The sequence below is a fragment of the Heterocephalus glaber genome, unplaced genomic scaffold (genome assembly GCF_053883595.1).
Source record: "Heterocephalus glaber isolate CG9 unplaced genomic scaffold, H.glaber_assembly_v1.0 deba00001761, whole genome shotgun sequence".
NCBI classification, from domain to species: Eukaryota; Metazoa; Chordata; class Mammalia; order Rodentia; family Bathyergidae; genus Heterocephalus; species Heterocephalus glaber.
In genome coordinates this window covers 1,315,418-1,331,248 of record NW_028258458.1, presented here as the reverse complement: position 1 = coordinate 1,331,248, position 15,831 = coordinate 1,315,418, and the positions used below count along the sequence as shown (strand labels likewise).

The following is a 15,831-nucleotide window of genomic DNA, read 5'->3' as shown; positions in this document are numbered from 1 at the left end:
ACGAATGTTGTTGTCTTGGGTAATAGACTCCAGCGACCGGAAGCACAGCGGAGGCCTCTGAAAATTGCGTCACCCCGGAGTTTATCGGCCAGTCAGATTCACCACTGCTACCCGCGAAACACCAATCAGCTGCTGTCTCGTTGGAGGGTCGACTTTGGGTGGAAGGGTCGCTGTAGCCTGGGAAAAGCGAGATGGGGGTGAAGCTGGAGGTGTTTCGGGTTAGTGAGCACAGGGGTGGGGTGGGTGTCTGGGCGGGAGAGCTTGGATTTAAGGATGAGGCTATGAAAAGGAGTGAATGTAAACAAGGGGCGCCTTGGGGAGAAAGCGCTTGAAGTTTGAGAGACCTTTACAGTTAGAAGCCCAGCGGAGAGGGCTCTAGGTTGTGGGACCTCGGAGTGGAGCGTCTGGGTTTGGGAAATCTAAGAGGACTGGTCTGAATTAGGGCGTCAGGGAGGGGTGAACTAAAGAGAGGCTAAAGGAGGGCAACCTTGAGATCCTGGGGGAGCCCTCGATCTCAGAGTGGGCGGGTGTGTGTCTTGATAGGGAGACTCCTCGACTTGGGGGAGTAGATTGGAAGAATGAGGACTTGGGGTGGGGTGGGGGTTTGCGGTACTCCTGGGATCTGACTGGGAGGACCGAGGTGGTGGTGGTAATGAGGTTAAGGAGATGTCTTTGTAATAAATGCTCTTAAGCTGCTGGGAGCGCGTGTGTGCGTGCGTGTGTGCGCGCGCGTGCATTCATGTTTGTTTCTTGGATATTCAGAGGGGGCTCACGGGATTAAAGGGCCTGGAAGAACAGGTGGGGATTCTGGGTTTGAGGAGGTCCAGCGGCTCTCGGCAGCATCTCTAGGTGGCTGGGGTGGTGGCGGACCCGGCTTTGCTTACGCACCCGCTGCCTTTGCAGATGATTGTGTACCTCACTTTCCCTGTGGCTATGTTCTGGATCTCCAATCAGGCCGAGTGGTTTGAGAGTTCTGTCATACAGCGCAAGGTGGGCATGAGGAGAGCTCTCGCAGGCTCGTCCTAGGGGATGGGGAGGAGGCGGAGCATCAGTTTGTTGGGGACCCTGCCCTGGCTATGGGGTGCTGGGGGTTCCTGGCTCCTGCCCCCAGTTGTGTCTTTGTCCCCACAGAGAGAGCTATGGCCACCTGAGAAAGAGGACCAGGTAAGAACCTAGTTTTCCTTCTACCAGAGGGACAGAGGATGTTGGGTTGGGCCAGGGATTTAGTTCAGTGGTGCCGCTGTCTGCCTAGAAAGCGCAAGGTCCAGAGTTCGATCCCCAGCACGGAAAAAAAAAAAGAATAAAGAGGATGTTGGGTCCCCGTGGCCATGATGTGGTCTACTGAAAGTTGTACCCTCATCCACGGGTAGGGAACTGAGTGCAGAGGGGCATGTGGTTTCCCTGTTGCCTTCTTCCGGAAGGATCAGGCTGATCTCACTTGGACCCTGGTTGTCCTTGGCATGGGCTCCCAGAGTAGACTCTGACTTCTAAAGCCAAAGGCAGGGTGGCGGGAGAGGGCCGAGGCCCGGAGGTGTGTGCCCCACCTTCCTTCTTGTCCCACGCCTTTCCCCCGCCCCCAGCGCCAAGAGCTGGAAGAATTCCGAGAGAAAATCCGGAAGCAGCGGGAGGAGAGACTCTTTCGAGCTGCCCAGCAGAGCTCCTGAGGCGGCCAATCACTTTAATCCCAGTCCTCTGCCCACGAAATAACACAGACTCAGTTCCTTGTTGCTCGTGCGAGTGTTTATTGTCTGCTTTTGAGGGCCTGGCGGGGCCCAGGGTGGTTCAGACCCTCAGGGGGCTTGTGTCTGGGGTTGGGGGCTGCTGTTCCTGCGGAAGCCGAGTGAAGCGGGATCCTGGGGGGTGAGCAGGGGCTGAGGGCTGAGGGTCCCAGCTCGTTTCTGCACCCCGTCCTGTGGATAAAGAGGGTTAGCCGGATGGCGGGACCACAAGCAGTGCAGGGCAGACACTGGGCCATCCATGTCCCACCTCCTGGTGTGTGCCCACCTTCTTTGTCCCCATAGAGCATTCTCCTATGTTTACCTTAATTGTCTGCCCTTAGGATGGGCGTGAGGTGGTGAGTCTTGTGGGTCTCACCGGGCTCTTTGTCAGAAGCCAGGCTGTGTATGGGTTGTGGGAGTGGGGATGTGTCTGGCTCGTGAGTGATCTCACATGCCCTCCTCCCTGAGGGTGTTGCTCCAGAAAGGGGGCCTGTTCTCTCCCTTTGGCCTCCCCCAAACCCTCAGGTAGAGGGAACAGGACCCATGAGTTGTACAGCTCCAACCCCGGCATGTTCCCTGCACCACAGCAAAAGATGGGCAGAGAAGGAGGTGGGGACCCATTCCCTCCTGGCTGCAAACAGAACCGGGTTCTGGAGCACAGCCTGGCAGGTGTTTCCAGCCTCTCCTACCTTGGGGCCAATGGGCTGGAAGCCAGGCAGGGTGCTGACTGTCACACGCTGGTCATCCATGCGGCGGCCCTGGGTGCTGGCCAGCATGTCCATGAGATTGTCCATCTCGGGCGCTGGGCCATCCTCTGCATGGAGCGGAGACGTGGGCGCGGTCATCTTCCCTACCCTGTGCCCCTGCCCCACAGGCCTCCTGAGTGCCCCTGTGCCCCCCAAGCCCAGGCTCACGGCTCTCGGGGGTCTGTCCTGGCCCGGCCTGCAGCGAGCAGCGCTGCTCCTCCATCCGGTCACCCTGCACGTGGCTCAGCAGGTTGAAGAAGCCCTCCTGGTCTGGCGAGCCTGCCTGGGGACAGGTACACTTGGTCCATTTGGGGACTTTCCCTGCCCTCCCTGCCAGCTGGCTCCTACCCTTGCCCTGGGGCTGCCCTCCGGCCCCTGAGCTCTCACCATGGTCCTCGAGGCTGCACTGCGTGGCAGAGCTGCTCCTGAATGAGACACAAGTCTCCTTCCCAATCCCGGCCCCAGCCCAGGGGCTCTGGCCCGCAGCACCACTTCACGTGGTGCCACCTCAAGGGACCATCTGTGTGCGACAGCATCCCGCTGCCCTAGATCGGGGTCTGACTGGGGGTGGCCGGGGGCTGGGACACAGACCAGGGGACCTGGGCTCGGAACTGCCTGAGTCTCAGCACCTCGCACCTTCTGGGGTGGGCACCAAGAGCCCTGCCCTGTGCCCCGGGGCAGGGGCTGTGCACGCAGACCCTCTACTCACCAGCACCTCCCTGCGGTGCCAACTGGGTCAGGGGACCCCAGAGACTGGCTTGCTAATTAGGTGGCCTACAAATTAACTAGTCCTGTCAGTCACAGGCTCTGAGAACTCCCAAAGCTGGGGGTGGGTGGGGGCAGGGCCCGCTTACTTTCCCCAGGGGGGACAAGGCCCCTCCTGTCCCTTCTCGTCCTGTTCCATCCTTGTCCCTCCCCTGGGCTCCATCCACTTTCCTGCTGGCTTCTGCCCCAGCCTCTCCCCAGCCAAATCCCTGGCTCATTCCCCATCTGCTCCCACCCAGGCTTAAGCCCCATAAAGATGATCCAGATAATTGTTGGCCCGGAACGGGGCGGGGCAGCCTGGGTTTGGACTTCCCTGGGCCCCGAAGAATTCACCGGCCATAACGACTCCGCTGAGGTGTGGAAGAAGCCAGGCCAATGGGATGGTGGGTCTGGAGCCCACCCTCAAGGACCAGTGCAAATGTCCCCAGGTGCCTCACCCTGCTGGGAGGGCAGTTGCCTTCTGCACAGGACAGTGGAGGAGGAAGCCGGAGCCCAAGAGCCCTGCCTTTCCCTACTCCTCAGGCCATGGTGGCACACCGAGCCTCGGCTCCATCTCCTGCCCCCCACCCGGGGTCTGGTCGCCCATCCCAGATCCCAAGATGAGAAAACCTGGGCCCTCCTATTCACTGCCACCCAAATGCCAACTTGACCCATCCCCACCAGAGCTGAGTGAGAACAGGAGGAGAGACCGTCCCTGCCCTCACCACCCAGCAGGTGTGGCTCTGTCAGTGCCATAGGAGCCCCGTGCCTACCCCAGAGTGCCTTTCTGGAAACCAGTTAGGGCTGCTGTTACCCCACCTCGGATCCCATCTACTCCACCTCCTCCGCGGACAACATGGGGTCCTGCTCCTCACCTAGTGTCGCCTGGGACTGCCAGAACCAGTACCACAAACCGGGTGGCTCAGAGCAACACAGGTTAGCGTCTCAATGTTCTGGGGACCACAGGTCTGAAATCAAGGTGAAGCGGGCTGTGCTCCCTCCGACACTTGTCACTTTCAGGGCCTCTCCCCAGCTTCTGATGGCTGCTTGCTGTCCTGGGTGGCCCTCAGCTTGTGGCTACAGCACTTCAGTCTCTGCCTAGGTGGTCACGTGCCCTTTCCCCTTGTGTCCGCGCTTCTTTACAGAACTGAGGAGTGAACACAGGGATGCTCTACCACTGAGCTATATCCTCACCCCTTTTTATTATTTTGTTTTTCTTTTTGGGGGGCAGGGTCTCACTGTGTAGTCCAGGCTGGCCTCGAAAGAGTGGTGATCCTCCTGCCTCAGCTTCCTGACTGTTGGGAGTATAGGTGTGTGCCACCAAGCTCAGCTATTGTTTTATTTTGAGGTAGAGTCTTGCTAAATTGCCAAGGGGGCCTTAAACTCCAGAGGAGGTGAGATTACAGACATACACCACCATGCCCAGCCACACCATTTTTTTTTACCAGGGATCGAACTCAGGACCTTGTGCTTATGAGGCAGCTGTTGGCACCACTGAACTAAATCCCCCCCATCCCCACAAGGCCATCTTATGGGGACACCAGTCACCTTGGAGTAGGGGGCTACTCTCCTCTATGATGGCCTCATTAACCAATTTCACCAATGATGATCCTGCTTCTACAAAAGGTTATATTCTGAGGTACTGGGGTGTAGAACTGCATATATTTGGGGGCGGGACTCCTGGGGTCAGGGAACACAGCCCATTGGAAAACCCTGGTCACCCCACTGAGTATGGGGGGGTGGCAGGTCCTGTGGACTTACTCCTAGGGTCAGGTTGAGAAATGAGGTGGTTCAGTTCCCCTCCTTGCATCTCCAGCCCATCTTCCTGCTTCCTCTATCCTGTCTCAAAAAATAAGGGCTGGGAAGTAGCTCAATGCAAATGCTCTGGATTCAATCCCTAGTATTGCATTAACAAATAAAAATTACAAAAAAGGAAAAGGAAAAGAAAGGCCCCAACTGCCATCTAGGGTGGCCAGCCATCCTGGCTGGTCTGTGACTGTCACAGTTTTACTAGTGAAAGTTCTGTGTCCTGGGAAACCCCTCAATCCTGGGCAAACTGGATGCGTTAGTCTGACTTTAAGAAGTCCTGGGCCAGGGATGTAGCTCAGTGCTGCCTCGCCTGCCTGGCACGTGCAAGGTCCTGAGTTCGATCTCCTGTATGGAGAGAAAAAAATGTCTGGGCCCCTGCCACAACTGCAATCTCCCCTCCAGCCTGTGCTCCCCAGTGGTTGCCATTTAGGGGTAAATCTAAAGACCCCTCCCTCAATGAGGCCCTCTGGGACCACCCCCAAGAGGGCGCTGCATTCCATTAGGACAGGACTGAACCTTCGAAGCCTGGCAGAAATGATTCCTTTCTTCCTCCCTGGCGTGCTCTGTGAGTGGTCAGGCTTTCTGGTCTTGCTCATCCCTGTGTGTCTCATGTAAGGGGCAGAGGGGTACTTGCAGCACCTGGAAGACACTTGTTTTTGGTGGTGCTGGGATTGAACCCAGGCCCTTGACCTTGCAAGGCAAGTGCTGTACCACTGAGCTATGTTCCCAACTCTGAGAAATTATTTTATTTTTAATTTTTGGTATGGGGGATGGAACTCAGAACCTTGCACTAGCCAGACAGGGGCAGTGCCACTGACCTACATCCTGGCCCAAGGACTTTTTTTTTTGGTACCAGGGATCGAACTCAGGACCTTGTGCTTTCGAGGCAGGCAGTGGCACCACTAAGCTAAATCCCTGGCCCTGTGGGAAATTACTAGTAAACACGGTTAAGTGAAGGAACAAGTTCAGACAAGCAGGATTCTCTGCATTCACACACATCACCTATTAGAACCGAGACTTCATTTGTCTGAGATCTGCTGGAAGTGTACCTCCTAGGTGACAGGGCACCAGCCTGCCCCATTGCTGAGAAACTATAGGAGCAGGCCCTGAAATTCTGTGTCGTGTGACTTTTTTTTTAAATGCTGGGATTGGACCCGTGCTAGGCAAGTCATTGAGCTACATCTTTAGCCCTTTTTGAATTTAGTTTAGTTTTTTTGTTGTTGTTTTTGGTACCGGGGATCGAACTCGGGTCCTTGCGCTTGCAAGGCAGGCGGCGAAACCACTGAGCTAAATCCCCGGCCCCTTTTTAAATTTAATTTTAAGAAAGTCTTGCCAAGTTGCTCAGGCTGTCCTCGAACTTGAAATCCTGCCTCAGCCCCCTGGGAAGCTGGGATCGCAGGCATTCGCCACCATGCCGGGCTTTAATGTGACTTTGAGTTGGTCAGTGTTGTTCAAACCCGCTGGTGCTAAACTTTGGGGCCGCAGAGGCCAGCGGGTCACGGTCCCGGGCGTGGGAGCGACGTTGTGCGCGGTTGCGCGGAGACCTCCACCCGCCGGCCCAGCGCGAGACAAACCTCCTCCGAAGGAGACCCTCCCGGGGGCGGGGCCAGGTGTGCAGGGGGCGGGGGGACGGAGCCGCAGGGCGGGGCCCACGTGGATGACATGACGCGTGGCCACGCCCCCACCTTGGGACAGACCCGGAAGCGTCGGAGGCGCTCCTCGGGGAAGATGGCGCCCTCGGGGCTGAAAGCGGTAGTGGGAGAAAGTGAGTGCCCCTCTGGGGCGGGGCTCCGGTTGCCCTGGGGATCTGGGGCGCGGGGAGCGCAGGGACTCTGGAAGCCCAGGACCCGAGTGGCGGGGTGTTGGCGTGCTGGTTCTCGAGGGGGTGGGCAGGGACCAGGTCCCAGCTGACGCCGCGACAAAGTTGGGATACTGGGCTCTGGGGACCCAATGGGGACCCAAAGGGGCGGTAGGGGGCGGCATAGACTGGAGCCCCGACTCCTACGCCTCCTAGGGTGCTTATAGGGTAAGGGTACAGGTGGACCCCCCCCCCGGGTCTCTGAAGTCGGGCAAAGGTCGGGGTTGGACCTAGGGGCCCCATACCGCGCTGGTCAGCGATTGCAGGTGGTTTGGGGGGCGTGTCCGGGCCCCAAGGGGGTGATGGGGGGGACACCTTCTCCCTGGCCTCATCCTCAGGACCCTCTTGCAGCAGGGTCCGCAGCCTGGGTTTGGGGGGAGGGGTGAGGACGCCCCTCCCCCCACCCCCAGTACTTCCGGCCTCAGCTGCTCCTTCCGCCCCTGCGGTCCTGATAACAGTGGACATGACACTGGCCAGGCTGGTTGAGGGCTCCCTGTCCCTTCTCCCAACTACTTCCTCAGAGCAGCACTCCCACCTCTAAAAGGAGCTCACTGTAGAGGGGTTAATAGGGAGATGATGGGGGACAGAGCCAGTGGTCCCACTTTACAGATGAGGAAACTGAGCCTTAGAGGTCACTAGGATGATCAGGATCATGCATTTGAGTCTAAAGGGGACTGGTGGAGGTGGAGTGGGGTTAGGCTGAAAGCCCCACAGCAGAAAAATGGAGGCGTAGCAAATGGGGAAGCAGAGAGCCCAGCTCTGGAGGCAGTTGAGTCTGTAGCTGAGCCCCGCTTTTCCACCCATGAATGAATCTCAAACGTATTTATTAAGAGGCTGCTTTTGCCCAAAGCTCTGCGCCAGTTAGGCTCTGAACTTGCGTAGGCAAGTTCACTGCCCCTCAGACCCTCAGTTTCCCTGCCTGTAAATTGGGGTGATGCCAGGAGCTGCCTCTAGGGCTTGGGGGGAGGAGTCCAACCCTAAGAGGGTGAGTAGGAGCACAGGACTAGCCACCTGGGCCCTCCTCTCTCTCTCTCTCTCTTCCTTGCAGAGATTCTGAGCGGAGTCATCCGAAGCGTCAAGAAGGATGGGGAATGGAAGGTAGGGGGAAGGGAGAATGCCTGGGTCCCCAGAGGCGGCCCCTTGTCCAAGCCCACTTGGGATGGTGGCCCCGTATGTGGGATCCCCCAGAATTCCTCGGGGAGGCTGTTGGTCCCAGGGGTGGCATTGGGAGGATGGGACCTGGGTCCACTCACCTACCTAGGCCCTGAGACTTTTAGTTCCACCCATTGCCCCTGTCCCCTATGGGGCTGGCCGGGGTTCTTCTGCCTGCGTGAGTGCCCATGGGTCCATCTGTCTGTCCACCCATCTGGACAGGTGCTCATTATGGACCACCCAAGCATGCGTATCTTGTCATCCTGCTGCAAAATGTCAGACATCCTGGCCGAGGGCATCACCAGTGAGTGGACGGCCCCACCTCATGCTCTGTAGATGGAACCGGAGTGTGGGACCCCCAGGGTGGAGCCCTTAAGTGTGAACCCCAAGTATGCAGAATCTGACTGTAGTCTTAGCCGAGTGACGCCCTAAGTGTGCGTCCCTTGCTTAGGAACCTCAGGTGTGCAGCCCCCCAAGCTTCCGTCCCCCATCTAGTTCTCTCAGCCCTAACCTGAGCCTCCCCATGTGTTCGTGTCCCCACGCCACCCACACATGCCCCTTCCTCTGCTGCTTATAGTTGTCGAAGACATCAACAAACGACGAGAACCTATCCCCAGCCTGGAGGCCATTTATTTGCTGAGTCCCACAGAGAAGGTGTCTACCTGAGTGAGCCTGTGATGTGTGTGTGCGCGCGTGTGGACACCACAGTGTGCATGTGTGTGCCTTCCTCTGGGCACGGTGGTACATGGTGTGGGATGGGCAGCAGCCAGGGGTCGGGTCTGCGGGTACAGGGTCAGACGTGGAGCCTGCTCTGCACTCCACAGTCCATTCAGGCCCTGATCGCAGACTTCCGGGGGACCCCGACCTTTACCTACAAAGCAGCGCACGTCTTCTTCACCGACAGTGAGTGGGGGGAGCTGGGGCTCTGGGGGCTGGGGTGAGGGGTGTGGGGATGCCTCTGGTCTGACGGCCCCTTCTGCCCTGCGCAGCCTGCCCTGAGGCTCTGTTCAGTGAGCTGGGCCGATCTCGCCTGGCAAAGGTGGTGAAGACGCTGAAAGAGATCCACCTTGCCTTCCTTCCCTACGAGGCCCAGGTACAGCCCCGGCCGGTCCTGGGCAGGGGGTGGGGTGTCCTGGCGGGGGCTGGAAGTTGGGGCAGGTGTCAGGTGTGCACCTAGACGGGTGGCCCTGGCCCTTCTCTCCCCTAGGTGTTCTCCCTGGATACCCCGCACAGCACCTACAACCTCTACTGCCCCTTCCGGGCAGGGGAGCGGGCACAGCAGCTTGAGGTGCTGGCTCAGCAGATCGCCACACTGTGCGCCACGCTGCAGGAGTACCCGGCCATCCGCTACCGCAAGTGGGGACCCCAGTGCTGCACTCTGAGCTTGACTTCATCCCGCACCCAACCTCTGACTTCTCTGCTGACCCCAGCCCTGCCCCCACTCTGGCCCTGGACCCTACCCTGACCCACAGTCCGTGCCCAGCCCTCCCAGACCCCACTGATGCCCACTGTCTGCCCACCCCAGGGGCCCAGAGGACACGGCCCAGCTGGCCCACGCCGTCTTGGCCAAGCTGAACGCCTTCAAGGCAGACAATCCCAGTCTGGGCGAGGTGAGGGGACCCTGGGTAGGTGCGGTGAGCCCTGCAGGGGAGGGTTACGGTCAGTACCCTCATCCTTGCTGCCCCTCCCTCCCGCCCGACCAGGGCCCTGAGAAAACCCGCTCACAGCTGCTGATCGTGGACCGGGCGGCAGACCCCGTGTCGCCGCTGCTGCACGAGCTCACTTTCCAGGCCATGGCCTATGACCTCCTGGACATTGAGCAGGACACGTACAGGTGGGCAGGCCCCCCCACTGCCCCTGACCTGAGCCCCTGGCCTCACCGCAGGCCCCTGACTCTCGTGTACCCGCTCCCGACCCTGCAGGTACGAGACCACGGGGCTGAGTGAGGCGCGGGAGAAGGCCGTGCTGCTGGACGAGGATGACGAGCTGTGGGTGGAGCTTCGGCACATGCACATCGCCGATGTTTCCAAGTGCGAGCCCAGGGGGCGCTGGCGGGGTGGGACCCTCGTCCTGGCACCCACCTGGGGCTGTGCCCAGGCCTTGGGTCCTTAGGAGTGCTCCTGCAGATGCCACGCCCAGGGGAGTGTCCCGCGGCAGGCCACACCCACACCCGCCACCCCCCTCCCGCCAGACCCTCCCACCCCGGCCGGCGCCAGGTTGGGCCTGTGGCTGGCCCGGCCCACCTCACCCTGCCCTCTCTCGTGGCTAGGAGGGTCACGGAGCTTCTGAAGTCCTTCTGTGAGAGCAAGAGGATGACCACCGACAAGGTAGGAGCCCGCCTGCGACCCGGCTGCCCGCTCCTGAGCCCCAGCCTCACCCCCGCTGCCCATCCCACAGGCCAACATCAAAGACCTGTCCCACATCCTGAAAAAGATGCCGCAGTACCAGAAGGAGCTGAACAAGGTGTGTTGCAACGGGGTGGAGGAGCCTTGGTGCCCGCGCTGCCTGGGGCCAGACCCTCATCTCTGTCCTCCTTCCTTCGCGCTGTGCTGTCTTGACTCAGCCTCTTGCCCCCCACCCCTGCAGTATTCCACACACCTGCATTTAGCTGAAGACTGCATGAAGCACTTCAAGGGCTCTGTGGAGAAGCTGTGTAGCGTGGAGCAGGTGGGGCGGGGCCTCAGCGAGTGGGGCGGGGCCTGGGTGTGGGCGGGGCCGCAGGGAGTCCCCCCCGAGGGCGGGGCCTATGTAGGGGCCTCGGGAAAGGGTGGGGCAGGGCCTTGGAGTGGGCGGGGCCTCAGGGAGAGGCGGGGCCTTGGAGAAGCAAGCAGTGTGTGGGGTGGGGCTTGTGGGAGGTGAGAGGTGGTCCCGGGACAGGGTTGTGGACTGCACGGTGGGCCGGGCTTTGGGAGAACTGCTGCACGGGTGAGGTGGGGCCGATCTCTTGCCAAGGACCCTGGGGGTGTCCTTGTCGTGCCTTGTCCAAGCTCTGTCTCCCCCGCAGCTGACTGGTCTCTGTTGCCCCGCAGGACCTGGCTATGGGCTCGGACGCAGAGGGCGAGAAGATCAAGGACGCCATGAAGCTGATCGTCCCGGTGCTGCTGGACGCCACAGTGCCGCCCTATGACAAGATCCGGGTCCTGCTGCTCTACATCCTTCTGCGGAACGGTGGGTGTGGCGGGGTCCCAGACACCACAGACCCGTGTGTCCCCATCGATCCTGGGAACCCTTCACCGCAGGTACCTCTCGGGGCCCCGTGACCACCGCCTCGACACGGAGTCCTCTCCCCCCACAGGATGCCCCAAGCCTCTGACTCTTACAGACCTGGGGTTCCCTCAGTGCATCCTGGAGGCCCCCATCGGCCCCCTCAGGGCCGCCCAGCTCCTGTGACATGAAGCTCCCCGTCCTAATTCCAGGGGCTCCCGCCGTGTCCTGGGATCCACCCGGCCCTGTCCTGCCCACCCTAACCAGCTCCCCGTCCCCCAGGTGTGAGCGAGGAGAACCTGGCCAAGCTGATCCAGCACGCCAACGTGCAGGCCTACAGCAGCCTCATCCGCAACCTGGAGCAGCTGGGGACCGCCGTGACCAGCCCTGGGGTATGAGGGCGCAGGGAGGCCGAGGGACACCATAGGCCACGAGGGAGCGCGCCTCTGCCCCAGGGGCCTGGCAGCGGTGCATTGTGGGCCGTGTGGTCTTGGGTCCTAGGGCAGGGCGCAGGGTCCCCAGCGTCGGAGCGCAGCGCTCACCTGGCCCCCGGACGCCTTGGAGACGCCCTGGCCTTGCCCCCGTTTGCACTCACAGCTGCCTGTGCTCGGCTGACTCCGTTCAGCTTCTCCTGCCTCTCTCTGGCCCCTACCCTGCTTTCGCCGCCCCCTCCGGCGCCCCAGTCCACACCTCTCCATACCCATCTCTCTCCGCCTTTCTTTCTCTCCGCGTCTCCGTCCCTGTCTCCGTCTGCTGGTCACCAGCCCCAGCAGATGAGGCCCCACCTGTGACCGACTCCTTCCCATCCCCAACCCCGCCCCGCCCGCCTGCAGGGCTCGGGCGCCGCCAGCCGGCTGGAGCGCAGGGAGCGAACCGAGCCCACCTATCAGCTGTCCCGCTGGACTCCGGTCATCAAGGACATCATGGAGGTACCTGGGGCTGAGCCCCCACCCCGAGCGCTCCCTGCAGGGCCTGGCACCCTCTCGGCTTCTCCTCCCACGGACCTTGGATTCCTGGACTCGGTTGCCCCAGGGGGCAGGAGGCCTAGATGCTGACCCTGTCCTGAGGCCCTCTGCTCCCCAGGACGCCGTGCAGGACCGGCTGGACCGCAAGCTGTGGCCCTTCGTGTCCGACCCCGCCCCCACGCCCAGCTCCCAGGCAGCTGTCAGGTGGGGGCCCGGGACGCTCCGACTCCCAGCCAGGCCTGTGTGGGGTCGTGTGTCTCTGCCCGGCCTGACCGTGACCCCCGCTTCACCCCTTTCCTCCCCAAAGCGCCCGTTTTGGCCACTGGCACAAGAACAAGGTGGGCGTGGAGGCTCGGGCGGGGCCCAGGCTCATGGTGTACATGGTGGGCGGCGTGGCCATGTCGGAGATGAGGGCCGCCTACGAGGTGACCAGGGCCACCGAGGGCAAGTGGGAGGTGTTCATCGGTGAGTGGCCGGCCGGAGCGCGGGCGGGGAGATTCTGCGCTCCCCGGGCGCTCCTGGGCACCGGACCCCCGTTTCCTTACGCTTCTGGACTCCTGTGTCCTTAGGCAGTCAGGGGCCTGGGGCCGGTTGGGCCCGGGCTGAGGCAGCGCCTGCTCCCTGACCCCTCTGCTCTGTCCAGGCTCCTCACACATCCTTACCCCGACCCGCTTCCTGGACGACCTCAAGACGTTGGACCAGAAGCTGGAAGACATTCCCCTGCCCTGACCTGTCCCTGCCCTCTGCCCCGGGCCCCTGCAGAGAAATAAACCCCTTCTCCCTGCCAGCCGGTGTCTGCCTCTTTCTTTCCAAGGAGCTGGGCTGGCCCTACGGTCCTGGCCCCGACGCTGCCTCCTCTCTGGCCCTCACGGAGGCTGAGGGCCTGCTTTAGCATAATAACCGGTGGCTCTAAGATTTCCCAGCTGTGAGGCCCTGGCCATCCCCACACCTGTGACAGCAGCCACTTCACAGAGACAGCAGGACAGCTGGTGGCTGGGTGTCACTCCTTTGTCACTACTTCTGGCTCCTCTCTGGGAGCAGTAGTATTTTGGTTATTTGAGACAGGGTCTTCCTGTAGAGTTCAGGCTGGCTTCCAACATGGGATCCTCCTGTCTCAGCCTCCTAGAGTGCTGGGATTACAGGTGTGCACCATGGAGACAGGAACTGCTCCCGTGGGGCCTGCAGCCACAGGAGGCTGGGGTTCCAAGTGAGGATGAGGACATGGCAAACCCTCCCTGCTCCTGCTCCCCTGCCCCAGGGTGCTCCCCAGGCTCCAGGCTGCAGGGCTTATCAGAGCCTTCAGTGGGTGTATTTGCCAGGGTTGCAATCACAGAAACTCATTCTGGGTGGCTTAAACTTATTGTCCTGCAATTCTGGAGGCTGCAAATCTGAGATGAAGCTGCGGTGGGCAGGGTTGGTTCCTCTTGAGCCCTCTTTTCTCTTTCTTTCTTTTTTTTTTTTTTTTGAGCCAGGGTCTGGCTGTGTAGCGTGGGCTGTTGTTGAACGATGGCAATCCTCCTGCCCCAGCCTCTGGAGCACCAGCTAACCGAGCCCTCTTCTCTCTGTCCTCCTGGTCATCTCTCTATATGTCTGTGACCTAATTTCCTCATTGAAAATTGAAAAAAAAAAAACCTCCATGGGTTTATTTTAAACTTTTAAAGCATTTAAAAAAATTAGTGGGATTCATTTTGGCAAATTTATACATACTGTGAACATTCTCACCTCCCCAAACTCCTCCTCCCGTTTCCCATTTAGTTTCCTCTTCTATGGCATTAGGGCCGCCCTCTGACCTGATTTCTTTCTTAATTATCTCCGTAAAGACCTCGTCTCCAAATAAAGCCATTCTGAGGTGCCGGGGACCTTGAGCTAGGGGCTGAGGCTGGTGGAGGCAGCCGCATGGTCCCGCAGCGCTTGTGGGAGAGGGGCGCCTCTCCTGGCCTGGAGGGAGGGGAAGTTGCCCCCTGGCAGAGCGCTGCTTTTCCCCTTGCGTCACCTTCAGGGCACCCGGGAGGGACCCTCCTGAGGTTGTGGTCACCGAGCCTTTTAAGCATTCCGGGCAACCTAAGAAAACCTGCACGCGCTGTCGTGAGTCGTGCGAATCGGGCCCGAGGGAAGCACAAAACACCGCGCTCCAACAGTGCCGTGGTTGAAGATGGATCTTCCTGTCTCAGCCTCCCAAGTAGTGGGCTATGCAGAGCTGCGCAGCCGATGGGGTTGGGGTAGGGGAAAGGCGGGTGCTCGGTTCAGGGCGGCAGGGGGCGCTGAGCCTGCGAGAGAGACGGTTTTCGGGTTCGGCTTTGGGAAACTCAGCTCCGGAAAGCAGCGGAGTCGCTGGGGGGCCGGCTTGTGCAGTTCCGCACTGCAGGCGTCAGGGGGCGCTGTGGCACAGTGTCCCTACGACTGCTCTCTCTGCGCGCTTTAATCAGGGTGACCCAGATCAGAGGCCAGGGAGAAGTAGGGCAAGGGTGACTCAGTGGTTCTGAGCGGAGACAAAACGCTGGTCCGCAAACCGCCTCCGCGTCTGCTCCTCAGGTTTGCCTAGATGACCTCGTGTTTCTGCACTGAGGGCAACATCGCCTGCGAATGTACATGGGCCCCAGTGGGCACAGCAGCTGGCATGACCAGGCCCTAACCGGGCATCTCACCAAGCCTTAAACATGCACTTTGCGGAATCCTGTGAGGCCGCTCTCACTCCATTTCTGTCTTCTCCTGGCAGAAATTCCAAATCCGCAGCACCGTGGCTGCCCCCGGACCTTTGAACTTGCCACTCCCTCCCCTGCTATGCACCCACCCTTCCTTCCCACTCCAGCTTGAATGTCAGCACCTCCGAGAGAGAGGCCTCTATTTCCTGTCCTCATCGTGTTTCTTGCTCTTTGGTTCTTGTCCTGTCCCGCAGAATGTCGTCTTGCATTCTAGATTTCGTTGGTTGCCCCCTCAGGACTGCTGTAACTTGTGCCTGCATTCCAGTCTCCTATTTCTCCTCTAAGCAGGTGGTTTGAACCACACCCTCCGTCACAGTCAGATTCGGCTGTGGCCGCAGTCACAGGGGCTCCGTGACAGACCGCTGGGCTCAGGGATTCCCTGGTTCCCCATAAAGATGTTAGCAACCGTCATTTGTCTTCTCTCCCTCCCCCCCGCCTTTCTTCCTTTCTTTCTTTCAACTGGGTCTCTCCGTGTAGCCTAGGCTGGCCTCGAACTCACAGATATCCTCCTGCGTCAGCCTCCCGAGTGTGGGAGGAGGATGACAGGCGTGCACCACCACGCAGGCCTGACTCCCTCACTGCATCGGGGGCTGGGGCCACGGGCCTAGCGTGGAGGAGACTCAGGCTTCAGACCTCAGCTCTCAAACTTGCTCAACCTCAAGAAGCTGAGTCCAGGGCGAGCTGGAGCTGTGGGCTGGGCAGAGGAGGCGGCGGGAGCTGCGAGGCCGTAGACCCTGGCCGAGGGGCCGAATACAGCGCGGCCAGCCGGGACCTGGGGAGGGGTCTGCGGGCCGGCAGGAGCGGAAATGATGGGGCTCAGTTGGCCCCGCAGAGCCCTGAAAGCGCAGTGAGGTAAGTGTGGGAGCCCTCAGCGGAGACAGCTTCCCTTTTTAATTTTTTTTTTTAAGGGGAAAAGTTGCTCAAAATCTCAAA

At 60.2% G+C, this 15,831-nt stretch overlaps 3 protein-coding genes across 6 annotated transcripts; 2 read left to right on the top strand and 1 right to left on the bottom strand.

The window, feature by feature from the left end:
* Nucleotides 1–17: 17 nt before the first annotated feature.
* Nucleotides 18–1,727, top strand: Pet100 (PET100 cytochrome c oxidase chaperone). The gene is made up of 4 exons (XM_004865349.4): nt 18–218; nt 904–990; nt 1,132–1,164; nt 1,581–1,727. The coding sequence occupies exons 1-4, from the start codon at nt 192–194 to the stop codon at nt 1,662–1,664; spliced, it is 231 nt and encodes a 76-aa protein (XP_004865406.1). The 5' UTR covers nt 18–191; the 3' UTR covers nt 1,665–1,727.
* On the bottom strand, nt 1,719–6,553 carry Pcp2 (Purkinje cell protein 2). Of its 4 annotated transcripts, none has more exons than XM_087202026.1 (6): nt 6,351–6,553; nt 4,970–5,047; nt 4,084–4,355; nt 2,633–2,747; nt 2,408–2,532; nt 1,719–1,910 (listed from the first exon to the last, which is right to left on the bottom strand). In XM_087202026.1, the coding sequence occupies exons 4-6, from the start codon at nt 2,685–2,687 to the stop codon at nt 1,791–1,793; spliced, it is 300 nt and encodes a 99-aa protein (XP_087058152.1). In that variant the 5' UTR covers nt 2,688–2,747; nt 4,084–4,355; nt 4,970–5,047; nt 6,351–6,553; the 3' UTR covers nt 1,719–1,790. The 4 variants fall into 4 exon arrangements, with proteins under 4 accessions (XP_087058152.1, XP_087058153.1, XP_004865404.1 ...); XM_087202027.1 differs by having other exon boundaries at nt 2,633–2,743; XM_004865347.4 differs by lacking the exons at nt 4,084–4,355; nt 4,970–5,047; nt 6,351–6,553 and adding an exon at nt 2,852–2,984.
* A 95-nt stretch (nt 6,554–6,648) lies between these two features.
* On the top strand, nt 6,649–12,983 carry Stxbp2 (syntaxin binding protein 2). The gene is made up of 19 exons (XM_004865356.4): nt 6,649–6,782; nt 7,924–7,973; nt 8,250–8,331; nt 8,605–8,681; nt 8,852–8,930; nt 9,017–9,120; nt 9,235–9,383; nt 9,553–9,637; nt 9,731–9,861; nt 9,950–10,057; nt 10,297–10,354; nt 10,425–10,490; nt 10,614–10,694; nt 11,057–11,195; nt 11,514–11,623; nt 12,065–12,160; nt 12,315–12,400; nt 12,504–12,661; nt 12,840–12,983. The coding sequence occupies exons 1-19, from the start codon at nt 6,680–6,682 to the stop codon at nt 12,923–12,925; spliced, it is 1,848 nt and encodes a 615-aa protein (XP_004865413.3). The 5' UTR covers nt 6,649–6,679; the 3' UTR covers nt 12,926–12,983.
* The last annotated feature ends 2,848 nt before the right edge of the window (nt 12,984–15,831 follow it).